The sequence below is a fragment of the Olea europaea genome, unplaced genomic scaffold (genome assembly GCF_002742605.1).
Source record: "Olea europaea var. sylvestris unplaced genomic scaffold, O_europaea_v1 scaffold203, whole genome shotgun sequence".
Classification (NCBI taxonomy): domain Eukaryota; kingdom Viridiplantae; phylum Streptophyta; class Magnoliopsida; order Lamiales; family Oleaceae; genus Olea; species Olea europaea.
The window spans coordinates 163,727-177,534 of NW_019238199.1; the positions used below are offsets into that span (position 1 = coordinate 163,727).

At 32.8% G+C, this 13,808-nt stretch overlaps 2 protein-coding genes across 2 annotated transcripts; one reads left to right on the forward strand and one right to left on the reverse strand.

Annotated features, from left to right (window-relative positions):
• The first annotated feature begins 8,164 nt into the window (after positions 1–8,164).
• LOC111379742 (putative gamma-glutamylcyclotransferase At3g02910) lies at positions 8,165–8,791 on the forward strand. Its single transcript, XM_023003181.1, has one exon. The coding sequence runs from the start codon at positions 8,165–8,167 to the stop codon at positions 8,789–8,791; it is 627 nt and encodes a 208-aa protein (XP_022858949.1).
• A 1,281-nt stretch (positions 8,792–10,072) lies between these two features.
• LOC111379744 (pentatricopeptide repeat-containing protein At2g22070-like) lies at positions 10,073–11,746 on the reverse strand. The gene has a single exon (XM_023003182.1). The coding sequence runs from the start codon at positions 11,744–11,746 to the stop codon at positions 10,073–10,075; it is 1,674 nt and encodes a 557-aa protein (XP_022858950.1).
• Positions 11,747–13,808: the final 2,062 nt, after the last annotated feature.

Below are 13,808 nucleotides of genomic sequence, written 5' to 3' on the forward strand. Positions count from 1 at the left end.
ATCTCTTATTATTCAAAGACACAAACTTGAAACTTTTTGTAGTACTTAAAAACTCGTTAATGGCAATTTCTCACAATGAGCCTTTGAATTTTGATCTTAATCATTGAATTTGAAGAACAGTGAACTATGAACATCTTGTCCAAATTTCATGAAGATCGGATCACAGAACGTTTAGATATCATTATTTTAATAAAAGCTGTATAGGATGTCTAAATTCTGTGATTTTATGCATCATTGATTCCAAAGTAATAATACAAGTCTTCCTAAATATATAAAGTCATATATTCTTTTTTACAAGTATCGGTCCAATATTCCTCTAAAATAGTGATTTGTGTTGTAAAAGAAAACTTTATTAGGGTTTAGAAGTGAATGACAATTACAACTCTAGAAATTATTATTATTGTATCTCTGATTTTGCCCTATAGATACAGGGTTTTAGTCCTTAATAAAATACACACAAATCTATTGACTTCTCTTTGTTCTCCTTTCTTTTCTTCACTTTTATAACACGTTATCAGTACGATAGCTTAATTTTTCATAATTTAGTGAAGGTAATAATATTTTTATATGTATAACTATATGTCACGTGTACCAAAATTAATTTGGTGACACTTAAATTTTCTTACCTACATATATATTATAATATTTCGTCGAAATCCATTCGCGCCTTTTTTTTAAAATTTGATTCATCCAATAAATTCTTTGTCTACTAGTTTTTTTTTCTCTTTTTCGATAATCGGTAGAAGTCATTCTTTTTCCTTCTCTCAACAACAAAATTTTTCTGTCAGCAAACTAGAGAGAAAAGCCATGTTTTTTTGTGCCGCAATTAATCTTACCTCAGTCATTCTGTCGAATTTCACAATCCAGACTTAAGTGTTTGACATATGCATCCTATATCTATAATTATTTTATTGCTTGTACACACCTTGCAATGTTTAGTTATTTCTTGTACATACATTCTGCTTGTATGTTTTTATGTATCTAATTATGCAATTGAAATGTGTCTGCATGAATTATTACTTACTAATGAATGTTTAGGAATGGTTTCATTATTCAATGAATGGTTTCTGTGCTCAATTATTTAATGAATATTTAGTAATTATTCTTAATTGTTCTTGCTCCCGAAGAAGCGCAACTTTATAATTAATGCATAGCTCCTGAAGAGCTAATATTCCTAAATAATAGTTTGTTATTGCTCTTGAAGTAGCATAACATTATAATTGATATTTCAAAAGAATATTACTTACTCCTGAAGAGCAAAACTATAATTCTCAATATTTTAAAAGAATATTAACATATTGATCTTGAACAAATAATAATAAAATACAACGTACTCCAGAAATATCATATATTTTGAAGAACATATTATTTTAGTATCTATCCATGAAGGAAAATACATAACTTATATCATATTAATATTAACTACTTGATTAATTATTATATGATATTTAATCATATTTTTCGAAACTAATTGTATTTTCTTTATTTTGTAGTTAATCAAATGGCAAACATCACAAAACTTGAGTTTGCTGCACTTGACATCTCTGGCAAAAACTATCTATCATAGGTACTTGACGCTGACATCCATCTTGTCTCAAAATGTTTGTGAGAGACAATAAAAGAAGGAAACAAAGAATCCCTACACGATCGTGTAAAAGCACTCATCTTCCTTCATAATCATCTTCACAATGGATTGAAAATTAAATATCTCACTGAAAAAGATCCACAAGCTACTTGGAAAAAATTAACTGAAAGATTTGATCATCAAAGGACTATAGTCCTCCCTAAATTCCGCTATGAGTGGATGCACCTTCGTTTGCAAGATTCCAAAACTGTTAGTGAGTACAATTTTGAATTGTTCAGAATATGTTCAAAATTGATATTGTATAGAGGAAAAATCATTGATAAAGACATGTTGGAGAAAATTTTTTCCCTTTTTCACGCCTTGAATGTACTCTTGCAGCAGCAATATCGCAAACTTGGTTTCAAAAAATACTCAAAACTTATATCTTACCTGTTTCTTACTGAACAGAATAATGAACTGCTGATGAAAAATCATGAGTTACGTCCAACTGGTTCTGTACCATTGCTTGAAGCAAATGATACTGCATTGCCTGAAACAAATGCAATATCAAGACAAGGACATGGATGTGAACGTGGACGCGAACATGCACGCGGAGTAAATCATGAACGAAATAATCAACAAAGTTATCAACAATAAGATAACAATTTCAAAAAGCACAAAGCAAACGAAAGTAGCATATCCAAAAAGGTAAGCGAAGAAAGTTGCTTTAGATGTGGAATGAAATGGCATTGAACATGTACCTGTCGTATGGTAAAACACCTTGTGGATCTTTACCAAAAATTCATCAAGGGAAAGGGAAAAGTTGAGACAATTTTTGCTGACTATGATGGTCCAATTTATGTGACTCATTTGGATGTCCCCGATTTCTTTACTGATCCAAATGAGAATATTGACCAATTGATTGGGGGTTGTGTGATGGAAGTATATATTAGGGTTTTTTTTTATGTGTTTTAGTATTTCCCTTTATTTTAAAAATCTAGTTTGAAATATGTTTTTAATTTTCGCAAAAATGTTGAACTTTATCTTGCATCATCAAAGTATTAATTATGCTTATCATTTTAAATTTAAATTCAAATTTTTGTTAAATATATCTATTTTGTTATATCGATAGATTCATGATGGATTGTGATGACACCTGCTTGATTGATAGCGCAGCTACACATACTATTCTTCAAAACAAAAAATATTTTTTTGGACTTAACATTAAAAGAGAATAATGTCAATACAATATTAGGTATATTGAATATCATTGAAGGCTCCAATAGAGCTTGTATTATTTGATAAAATGATACAAAATTATATATTGACGATGCACTTTATTCTAGTAATCTAGAATAAACTTACTTAGTTTTAAAGATATCCGCTGCAATGGATATCATATTGAGACGTCGCAAGAAAATAATATCGAATATCTTTACATAACTTCTTTTATATCTGGTCAAAAGCAGATAAAAGAAAAATTTTATGCACTCCCATCTGGTATGTATTATGCATTTATAAAAATAGTTGAATCGAATAATGTACGAACTAGAAGTTCATTAACCCAAAAGGTTTTATACTTTGGCATGATCGATTTGGACATACAGGAGTTATAATGATACGTCGAATAATAAACAATTCACGTGGACATCATTTAAAGAGTCAGAAGATTCTTTTACCTAATGATTATCCATGTGTAGTTTGCTCGCAAGGTAAGTTACTCATTAGACCTTCAACTACAAAGTTCAATATTGAATCTCCAATTTTCTTGGAAAGAATTCGTGGAGACATGTGGGCCAATACACTCACCATATGGACAATTTCTTTATTTTATTGTATTAATTGATTCTTCTACTAAATAGTCACATGTTTGCCTACTTTCCACTAGAAATGTAGCATTTGCTAGACTACTTGCTCAAATTATAAAATTATGAGCACAATTTCTTGATTACTCAATTAAAACTATTCGCATTGACAATGCTGGAGAATTTAGTTTACAAGCATTCGATGATTATTATATGTCAATCGAGATTATAATTGAACATTAAATACGCATGTTAATACAAAAAATGGTTTGACAGGGTCGTTTATTAAACGTATACAACTTATTACTACATCATTACTTATGAAAACAAAACTCCTAGCTTCTGTTTGGAGTCATGCCATATTATATGCTGCATCATTGGTTCATATTAGACCAACTGCCTATTATCAATATTCACCTTTGCAACTGATATTTGGTTACGAACCTGATAGTTCTTACCTACGAGTCTTTGGTTGTGCTGTCCGAATCCCCATTTCATCCCCACAACGTACTAAAATGGATCCTCAACGAAAACTTGAGATTTATGTAGGTTTTGATTCACCATGAATTATTATGTATCTTGAGCATTTAACGGGGACTTATTTACTGAATGTTTTGTAAATTGTTATTTTGATAAGATGACTTTCTCTACTTTCGGAGAAAAAAAACTACATCTTGGAAAACAAAGTAAAATTACTTAGAATGAAGCGACTCTATCTCATTTTGATCCCTGCAGCAATCAATGTGAACAAGATGTTGAAAAAATCATTCATTTGCAAAGAGTTACAAATCAATTACCTGATATATTTGTTAACACAAGAAAAAGTTACAAAATCATATGTTCCAACAGAAAATATTTCAACAAAAAATGATGTCCCTATGGGACAATTTACTATAGCAAATAAATCTCAAATTCGCCAAAAGCGTGGTCGATCAGTTGGTTCAAAAGACTCTGTACCTCGAAAAAGAAAAGTACATGAGAAAAACCAACCAAAAACTTCGAAAAAAGTCACATTAGAAAAGATTGATCAATCAGATATTGAAAATATGGTTCCTGAAGAACCACAAGTGTCCCAAAATAATGAGATTTCAATAAATTATACGTTATCTCATAAATTATGGGAACGAAATAATATTTTTATAGACAATATTTTCGCCTTTATGTGGCTCTTGATATTATGCAAAATGAGGATTTTGAACCACAGTCAGCTAAAGACTGTCAAAATAGAAATGATTGACCAAAATGGAAAGAAGCCATATAAGTGGAATTGAATTCTTTGGAGAAACGAAAAGTGTTTGGACCTATCGTTTGAGCACTTGAAAATGTAATCTCTATTGGATACAAATGAGTTTTTGTACAAAAGATGAATGAAAATAATGAAATTACAAAGTACAAAGCCTAACTAGTAGCTCAAAGTTTCTCACAAAGACCAGGAATTGATTATAAAGAAACATATTCTCTCGTAATGGACACCACCACTTTTAGATTTTTAATCAGTTTGACTGTGTCACAAGGGCTTGATATGCACTGTATGGACGTAGTAATTGCATATTTGTATGACTCACTTAATAGTGACATATATATAAAAGTCTCTGAAGGACTTAAAGTACCAGAAACAAACGATACATGCCTGAGAACCAAGTTCTTAATTAAATTGCAAAGATCATTATATGGATTAAACAATTCGGATGCATGTGGTATAATCACCTTGGCAAATATTTGTTGAATAAGGGTTATAAAAATGACAATGTCTGCCCATATGTGTTTTTATAAAGAAAACAAATACTGGATTTACAATTGTGGCAGTTTATGTTAATGATTTAAATTTAATTGGAACTCCTAAAGAGCTCAACAAAACTGGTGATTGTTTGAAAAATGAATTTGAGATAAAGAATTTGGGAAAACCCAAATTTTGTCTCGGATTGCAGATTAAACATTTTGCAGATGGATTATTTGTTCACCAATTCACATATAAAGAAAAAGCTTTAAAACGTTTTTACATGGATAATGTATATCCATTGACATCACATATAATTGTTCGATCACTTGTGAAAAAAAAATCCATTTCATCTACTTGAAGATGGAGAAAAGGTTCTTGATCCTGAAGTACCATATCTTAGTGCAATTGGAGCATTAACTTATCTTGCAAATTGTACTCGACCCGACATAGCTTTTTCAATAAATCTCCTTGCAAGATATAGCTCTACACCAACTCAAAGACATTGTAATGGTGTTAAACATATTTTTCGTTACTTAAAGGATGCCATTGATTTGAGATTACTTTATTCTCAAAAGTCGGGATCTGCTTTAGTGGGATATGCATATGTAGGTTATCTATCTGACCCACATAAAGCTAAATCACAAACATGTTATCTATTTACATGTGGAGGAACAGCTATATCATGGAGACCTGTGAAGCAATCATTGACAGCTACATTTTCAAATCATTTTTAAATTATTGTCATCCACGAAACAGGGTGAGAATGTGTGTGGTTGAAAAAATGACCCATCATATCCAAGCATCATATGGATTAACTTCAACAAATGATAGTCCAACAATTTTGTATGAAAACAATGCAACTTGTATTGCACAACTCAGAAGATGCTATATCAAATGTGACAAGACGAAGCAATTTTTTCCAAAATTCTTTCATACACATGAACTTCAAAAGAATGACGACATCAATATCCAACAAGTTCGCTCAAGCGACAATGTGGCTGATATATTCACAAAAGCATTGCCAACATCTACATTCAAGAAATTAGTTTATGAGATTAGAATGCGTCGACTCAAAGATTTTCAGTGATTAACATCAGGGGGTATAGCTGTACTTTTTTTTTCCATTCGTTTAGGTTTTTTGTCCCACTGGATTTTCCTAACAAAGTTTTAATGATGCATCGTTTATTTTTAGTACTCCAAAATAACTGTACTCTTTTCCTTCTTTTTGATTTTTTTCCCATTGAATTTTTATTAAACAAGGTTTTAACGAGGTAAATATTTTGTAATGTGTCATTCGGGAGGGAATGTTATAAAAGGAAAGTTTATTAAAGTTTAGAGATGAATGACAATTATACCCCTGCAGTCCTAGATATTATTACTGTTGTATCTCTAATTCTGCCCTATAAATATAGAGCTTTGGTCCTTAATAAAATATACACAAGTCTATTGACTTCTTTCTATTCTCTTTTCTTTTCTTCACTTTTATAACAATTTATATAAATTTAGGATCTGTTTGAGCCACATTATTTCAAAAAATGCATTCTTAAATAGTGATTTGACATTATTTCAACCACACATTTTTCAATAAAATATTATTACACGCAAATCAAAAACTTTTCCTTATTTTTTAATCACACATTTTCCCTCAATACACTATTCAAGAATGCATTATTACCAAAATAATGTGGCTCAAACACCCCCTTAGTCTTTTATTTAGAAAGCAACTATAAAATATTCTTTTGAATCTAAGATTTATAATGTTCATATATGTTTTTCAGAAGTATTCACACAATATTTCTCCAGGATATTGTTAAGAGTCATATAACCAGAAAATTGATATGAAATTCATCTACAATATGATATGTACAAATTTTATACATTTTCAAGAGTAACAATACAATATTATTTTAAAATAATGTTATGTGTGAACTTATACGTATTCAAGACCAACAAAATAAATATAAATATAAAATTTCTTTTCAAGTAATGCTACAATATTTTTTGAAATTTTGATTTTGATTTTTTTTTAAGAATAATAATATCGTTCTTAATATTTTACAAAATAGTTACATTCAAGCAAATTATTTATTTATTTATTATAAATTGATATAGTCAATTCAAAATAACTAGATCGAATAATTATACCACTTTGTTATTCAATTTAAAGTTAAAAAGTATACCGACTTTTACTTTGAAAGAATAAAAAAATGGGGGAAAAAAAATAAAATAGTCTCTTTGTTAATTAATTTGGTGTGAACTTTTTGTATTTCTTTGATTTAAGGTATTTTTTTCTATCTCAATTGGATAGAGATTTGTAAGCAAGAGGAAAAATAAATTTTACTAACTTAATTGGTTAGAATTTTGCATTGATAACGTACTATAAAATAGAGAAAATAAGAGAAGAAATATAAAGAAATCAACATACTTGTGTTTATTTTATCAAGAATTAAAGTCTAATATAGAACAATTAGGTTACAAAATATACAATAATCATAATAACGAAGACTATAAGAATATAACGGACATTCACAAATAAGAGAGAGAGAGAGAGACAGAGAGAACAAATCCACCCTAGGGATGGCAACGAGGCAGGTTTGAGAGGGGTCGACCATTCCCACCCCAGTCTCGTCCATTATTTTTGTTATCTTACCACATACTCATACTTGGTTAAAATCGGATGAAGTGGATTTGGACGGAATCAGGTTGCAGCAGGGCAAGTCTCCTGCCCCATTTATTTTTTTCTTTTTATTTTTTTATTTTTTGCTTTTATTTTTTATGTCCTTATCTAGTAAATAGTATTATCTTTTTACCAATTTGTTAAAAACAACTTAGTTCTCTTTAAAAATGATGATAAATTTATTATTTTTGTTTGATAAAAAACTTAAATTTAAAATTAATATTAAACAGAAAAGGTAATGGGATGAGAACTATGTTTCTCGTACCCATCCCTACTTGCTTCGGGGCAACGACTCTCGCCCCGTACGCATCCCGTGTACCCAATTAGACGGGACCCACAGGTATCAAATTGAAATGGTTTTTTGGTCGTCCCGAATCCACTCCCCCTTAAGCAGATAAATGAAAGCAGCCTGCCACTTTCCACCGCACACACTGCCACCACCAACGCCAAAGTTCCCCAACACACGCCGCCAGTCTCCACTAACATTTGGTAATTACATGGCCAGCAGAAGTGGAGATTACGTCAGCCTCATCTTCACTTATGGCACATTGAAGCGCGGCTTCTACAACCACAAGTTAATGGAGGAACTGATGAGCACGCGCGACGCCGTTTTTATGGGCAATTACACCACCGTGGAGTCCTTCCCTCTCGTCGTAGGGCCACATGGGATCCCCTTCCTTATCAACCTTCCAGGGTCAGGACACTGGGTCCGAGGCGAGCTCTACTCTGTGTTGTCAGACCGGGGCATCGCCTTGCTGGACGAGCTGGAGGGAATTGACCGTGGACATTACGAGAGGCTGCCTGTGGAGGTAGTGAACGAGGACGGCGGAGATAAGAAGGTGGCGACGGCGGAGGCCTATTTCGCGCACAGGGAATTCGGGGAGGCAATTTGGAAGAGGTGTGGGAAGGTGGGGTTGAGTGAGTACAGTATGGATGATGGGAGAAGATATGTGAGGAGGGAAGATAGACCGCGCAATTCCAGTTTTCTTGGTGATGTCAAGAAATTCATATCTGGGAACAATTGAAATTTTTCAGAAGTTTCATTTGAACTTGCCATGAAATCATTTGCGCATCAGATGTTCGATCAGCCTTGAGGTTTTTTGAGTGTTTTGTTGGATATCTAAAAGATGGTCTCTCTATCATTCAATTTTTATTCTGTATATTCATCAAGTTTCTCATTTTCTTATATACAAGAATGATGTAATGAACACTAGTATTCATGTTTAAGTAATGATGACTTATCATATAAGAATTAGAAGAGGGAGTTAGAATTGACAGTTGAATATACTCTAAGCAATCACTTCGAGTAAGGATCGCGGCTACGTGCATGAACATCTAGAGGCTATACGAGGGCCAAAGAGAAATGTATGAGTAATCCAATAACGAAAGTTTCTAGGAAATAGCAATTAACAACTAGGTGTATTTATGTTCTTGCTTTCGTATATGTTTCTATCGCAAGGTGCATTTCTGCCATCTTTTCCCTCATTTTGTGTCCTAATGTTTTGGTCATGCTAGAGAATCAGGAGACATTCTGCTTCTTGTAATTCCAATATTCAGGTTAATCTTCATTTACTTGAAGACATCAAAGTAAATTGAAAACGGAAATTTACATCCACATACCTATAGCTTAGGTTGGATCAATGATTTGCACCATTCAAATATATAACCCGGTAACGACAGATGCTCTAATTACTGAGACAGAAAGTCAATAGCAGTTAGGGACCAAAAGGAACCTTAGGCAGCTTTGTTCTAACTTGCTCCACGAAACTAGCAGAGAAAGTTATCAACCTATTGCCTGTGTTGCACATCACCAATCAGAGCATTTTAGCACCCCTAGGTTTGACTTTTGTCACAATCCTAGTCATAACATTATTCAGTAAAAGCTGAACCAATATTCATCACAGGAACATACCTGAGTTCCTAATATCCAAAAAGCTTCATGTTTGTTTCAAGAAAATCCTCCCTACCCGTGAGTTAGGACATATAAAACCATGAGGTCTCCAATGTCGTCTTCCGGCAGACACAGAGTTTAGGCTGTGAATTTAATATACCATAATGTTGTTTCTGACTTGCTGGAACCAGGATTTGGACTGTTGCATATCTGATCTGAAACTTTCGAGTTTCAAATGCCGGTTATGTTCATCTGCCCAGACTTTTATGTCCAAGGACACAATCTAATAAATTGTTTCTTCAAGTGGTTGATGGACGTTGATAAGGTCCATCCATTTAGCAGCAACTTAGAATGGCATAGCCTTATAGGCGAGTTTCTAATGAGTGTGGATACTGGATAGGTATCCATTCTATGATTAGATCCAAGATTGACCAGGTAATTTCTTGACTTTCCTTTCATGCATCAAACGCCTTAATTGAGCTGCCTCAGCCCAATTGTCAATTGCTGAGTAAGTATTCGATAACAGAACATAAGAATCAGTTTCATGGGGCTCCAGTTCAAGTAACTTCTTGGAAATCGAATTAGCCAGCTCAATATTCTTATGAAGCCAGCAAGAAGATAAAAATGCTTTCCAAACTTCCCTCAAATTAGAGATGCCGCTCTTATAAATAAAATTCTCGCTCTCTTTTAAGTGACCAGCACGGCCAAAAAGATCCACCATACAAGAAACGTGCTCAACTTCAGGCCGGATACCATAAACTTCTATCATCATCCTAAAATACTCGCAACCTTCTTTTATCAAACCCGCATGATTACACGCAGTAAGAAGCGCAACAAAACTAACTCCATTTGGCATAACACCCTCATTTTGCATCAATTCAAAGAGCTCAATAGCTTCTTCTCCCTTCCCATGCACGGCGTAACTGGCTATCATCACGCTCCATAACACAACATTTCGAGTTTGAGTTTGTTGGAAAAATAACCACGCCTCATTTAACTTTCCACATTTTGCATACATGTCAATTATTGACGAGCACAAGCAAACATCTACATCTTGACCTAATTTCACTATACGAGCATGAATCTGCTTGCCAAGCTCCAAAAATGCAACATCAGCAGATGCAGTCAGAATGCTGGTAAGAGTATACACATCTACCTCAACTTTTTCATGAACCATGAAGCTAAAACGGTCTAGGGCATCTTTCATCATACCATTTTGAACATAACCAGCAATCATTGTACTCCAAGAAACAGTTTGTGCCATTAAATCATCATGAGAACCCTTGTAACCTATTCGTCGAAATTCTTGAAAAATTGTGGAAGCCTTGTCCATTTTCCAACATTTGCAGTACATATCAATAAGTGCAGTGATTGCAAATGAATCTTCATTCATCCCAACCCTCAACAGTCGGCCATGAATTTGCCTACCTAGTTCCAAACTCTTAAGCATAGATGCCAACACCAAGGATATAGAAAATGTAACTTTGTCAAAGGCTGGTCCTATTTTCACCATCTCATAGAGAAGCTCCAAGGCGTTTCTCTCAAGCCCATACTGCATAAGTCCATCAATGATAGTATTCCAACTCGAAACACTCTTGATAGGCAAACTCCTAAAAAACTCGAGACATTTCCTCATATCACCTTCACTCAATTTAGCGGCCATCATTATATTCCAAGAAGTAGAATCTTTGTCATCCATCAATTTGAACAATCTATTCACATAGTCAAAAACCCCACATTTTGCATAAAGATCAAGAATAGAATTCTGTAAAGCAACATCCATATCAATCCCATTTATCATTATCCACCCATGAGTTGCCTTCCCCATTTGAAGCCCATTATTGACACAAGCACAGCACTTGAAAACACTCGATAAAGTGAACGCATTGGGAGCCACAATTCCTTCATTTCGCATATCAGTAAAGTAATCCAATGCAATCCCGTGACGACCATATCGAGCAAAGCCCGCAATTAGAATAGTCCAAGTCCTAACATCTCTATCAGGAATTTCATCAAACAGCTTCCGGGCATCCTTAAAGTCATGATCTTTCAAGTAAAGATTCAACAAGTAGTTGTTAACATTCAGCATTTGTGCAAAACCATTTTTAATGAGATTGGAGTGATATAACTGTGTGTCAAAGTTTGTGGATGATGATGGCAATGAAGAGTAAAATGTTAAGTGATGGAGTTTGAAGAAAATAGATTTTGGGTTTGTAGTGAATAGTTTCTTCAGAGAGAACAGCATTTTGATGACCAAACTCCGGACACAACATAATAGCAATTAATCCAATTGCTGTCCACCCGTCAATTACATGTCGGGTCGGACCAAACTCTCGACTCAATATTCTTGCAATAAGTGTAGTAAAGTCTGCCTGAAAAAGATTTAACCCTAAATATATTGAGGGAAAATTATTTTCTTCCCGTTGAGATATCACTAGAGTAAATTAGAAAACACTTCTCGACCATATCTTTGAGAAGAGTAAAGTCACTTGTCCATAGTTAAAAACAGGGAAGTAAAGAAATGGAATGATATATCAGAAAATATTTTAATTTTTCAAACTGTCCAATTACGCGTCGACATGTGCCCCATCTATATTTGCGTTTAGATTTGAGCCTATATGTGTATCATGATGAATAATTACATAGGCACATGGAATTATTGAAAAAAATGATACAGGTGTTGTGTTGTGTTGGTAGCATCTATATGGTGCAATTTTCGTGTTGTGTTAAAAATCAATGAAAATCTATTAAGTGTTTCTCTGTAAAAATTCTGTCAATTTTTTCTGTACTTATAGTAAAACTGGTATCATGGTTGCTTTGAGAATATTTGAACGCTCACCGATGTTGTCGGGTTGAACACTCAGTAACTCAAAACACGTCCTATCCTTTTTAGGAAAGAATCACAATTTTTCCTTTTAATCATTTAAGAAAGAAAGAATGGATTTTATTTTTATTTTTTATATATGAAAAAAAAAAAATAATAATAACGGTGAGAGAGAGAACTATGCCATCTTTACGTGAATGTCAAGTAATAGAATTATGAGTTTTCGACACTTCAAGTTAACTTGAGCAAAATAACATGCCGATTTTGCTGTCCTATACTTTAATTTCTCAGAGACACTCGGAATTCGAAGGACTTGGAGAACTTTTTTATTCTCTTTGAATTGCACTTAAATTTTGTGTAAGAAATGATTATTTCCATGATCATCTCTGTCATGGTACCCATGTCCCACAAATAATATGAAAATTAAGTTTGTGTCAAGAATTTACGCAGTGCACATCCAAAAGGTAGTGGTCGCGGGTTCTCCGTCACAAAAAAATAAATAAATAAATAAATTCGTGTAAACAATCGAGACTTAACATACAACGCAACTTTTTTATGGATTTGATTTCGATTAATATACAGGAAGTTCAGAGACCTCTCCACTAAGTAATATTATTTATCATCGTTGATGTCAAACACGAGTTTAATTTACAACTATATAACATCAAATGATAAATTCTCTTAAATGCAACGTCACATTATTTATTTAATTGAACTTATCAAGCCCTTGTTTGAGCCCCATTCTTTTAAAAAAAATGTATTTTTAACAGTATTTTGACATCATTTCAATCACATTCTTCAATAAAATAATATTACACGTAAATTTAAAATTCTTCCTTATTTTTTAACCACACATTTTCCATCAATACGTTGTTCAAAAATTCATTTTTCCCTGAAAAATGGGGCACAAACAAGGGCCAAATGTTGCTTTTTAGATTGGTGCTTTAACTCTATTGGCGTTAGCCTGTTAGATAACAGGGAAATACATGAAATTGACCCAAATAAAAGAAGGATTTTTCAAAATAACCTTTGACTTTTATAAACATTTTGAACTACCTAAAACACCCTTTAACAAATATTAAAAAAAATCCTTTATCTAATAAAAATCTTCTATTTAAGTCCTTAAAAAATCTAACAAGTAATTTTTCTAAAAATTTGTGAGAATTATTAATGAATAATTATAAAATAGAAAAACTCAAATATAAGAGAGGACCATATAATATAAAAAAGGTTGTTAAAAATAAAAAAGAAATTAAGTTTGAAAAAGAAATTGATAAGATAGGATATCAAGAACAATTATATGCATCACAAGAAATATTAAAATGTT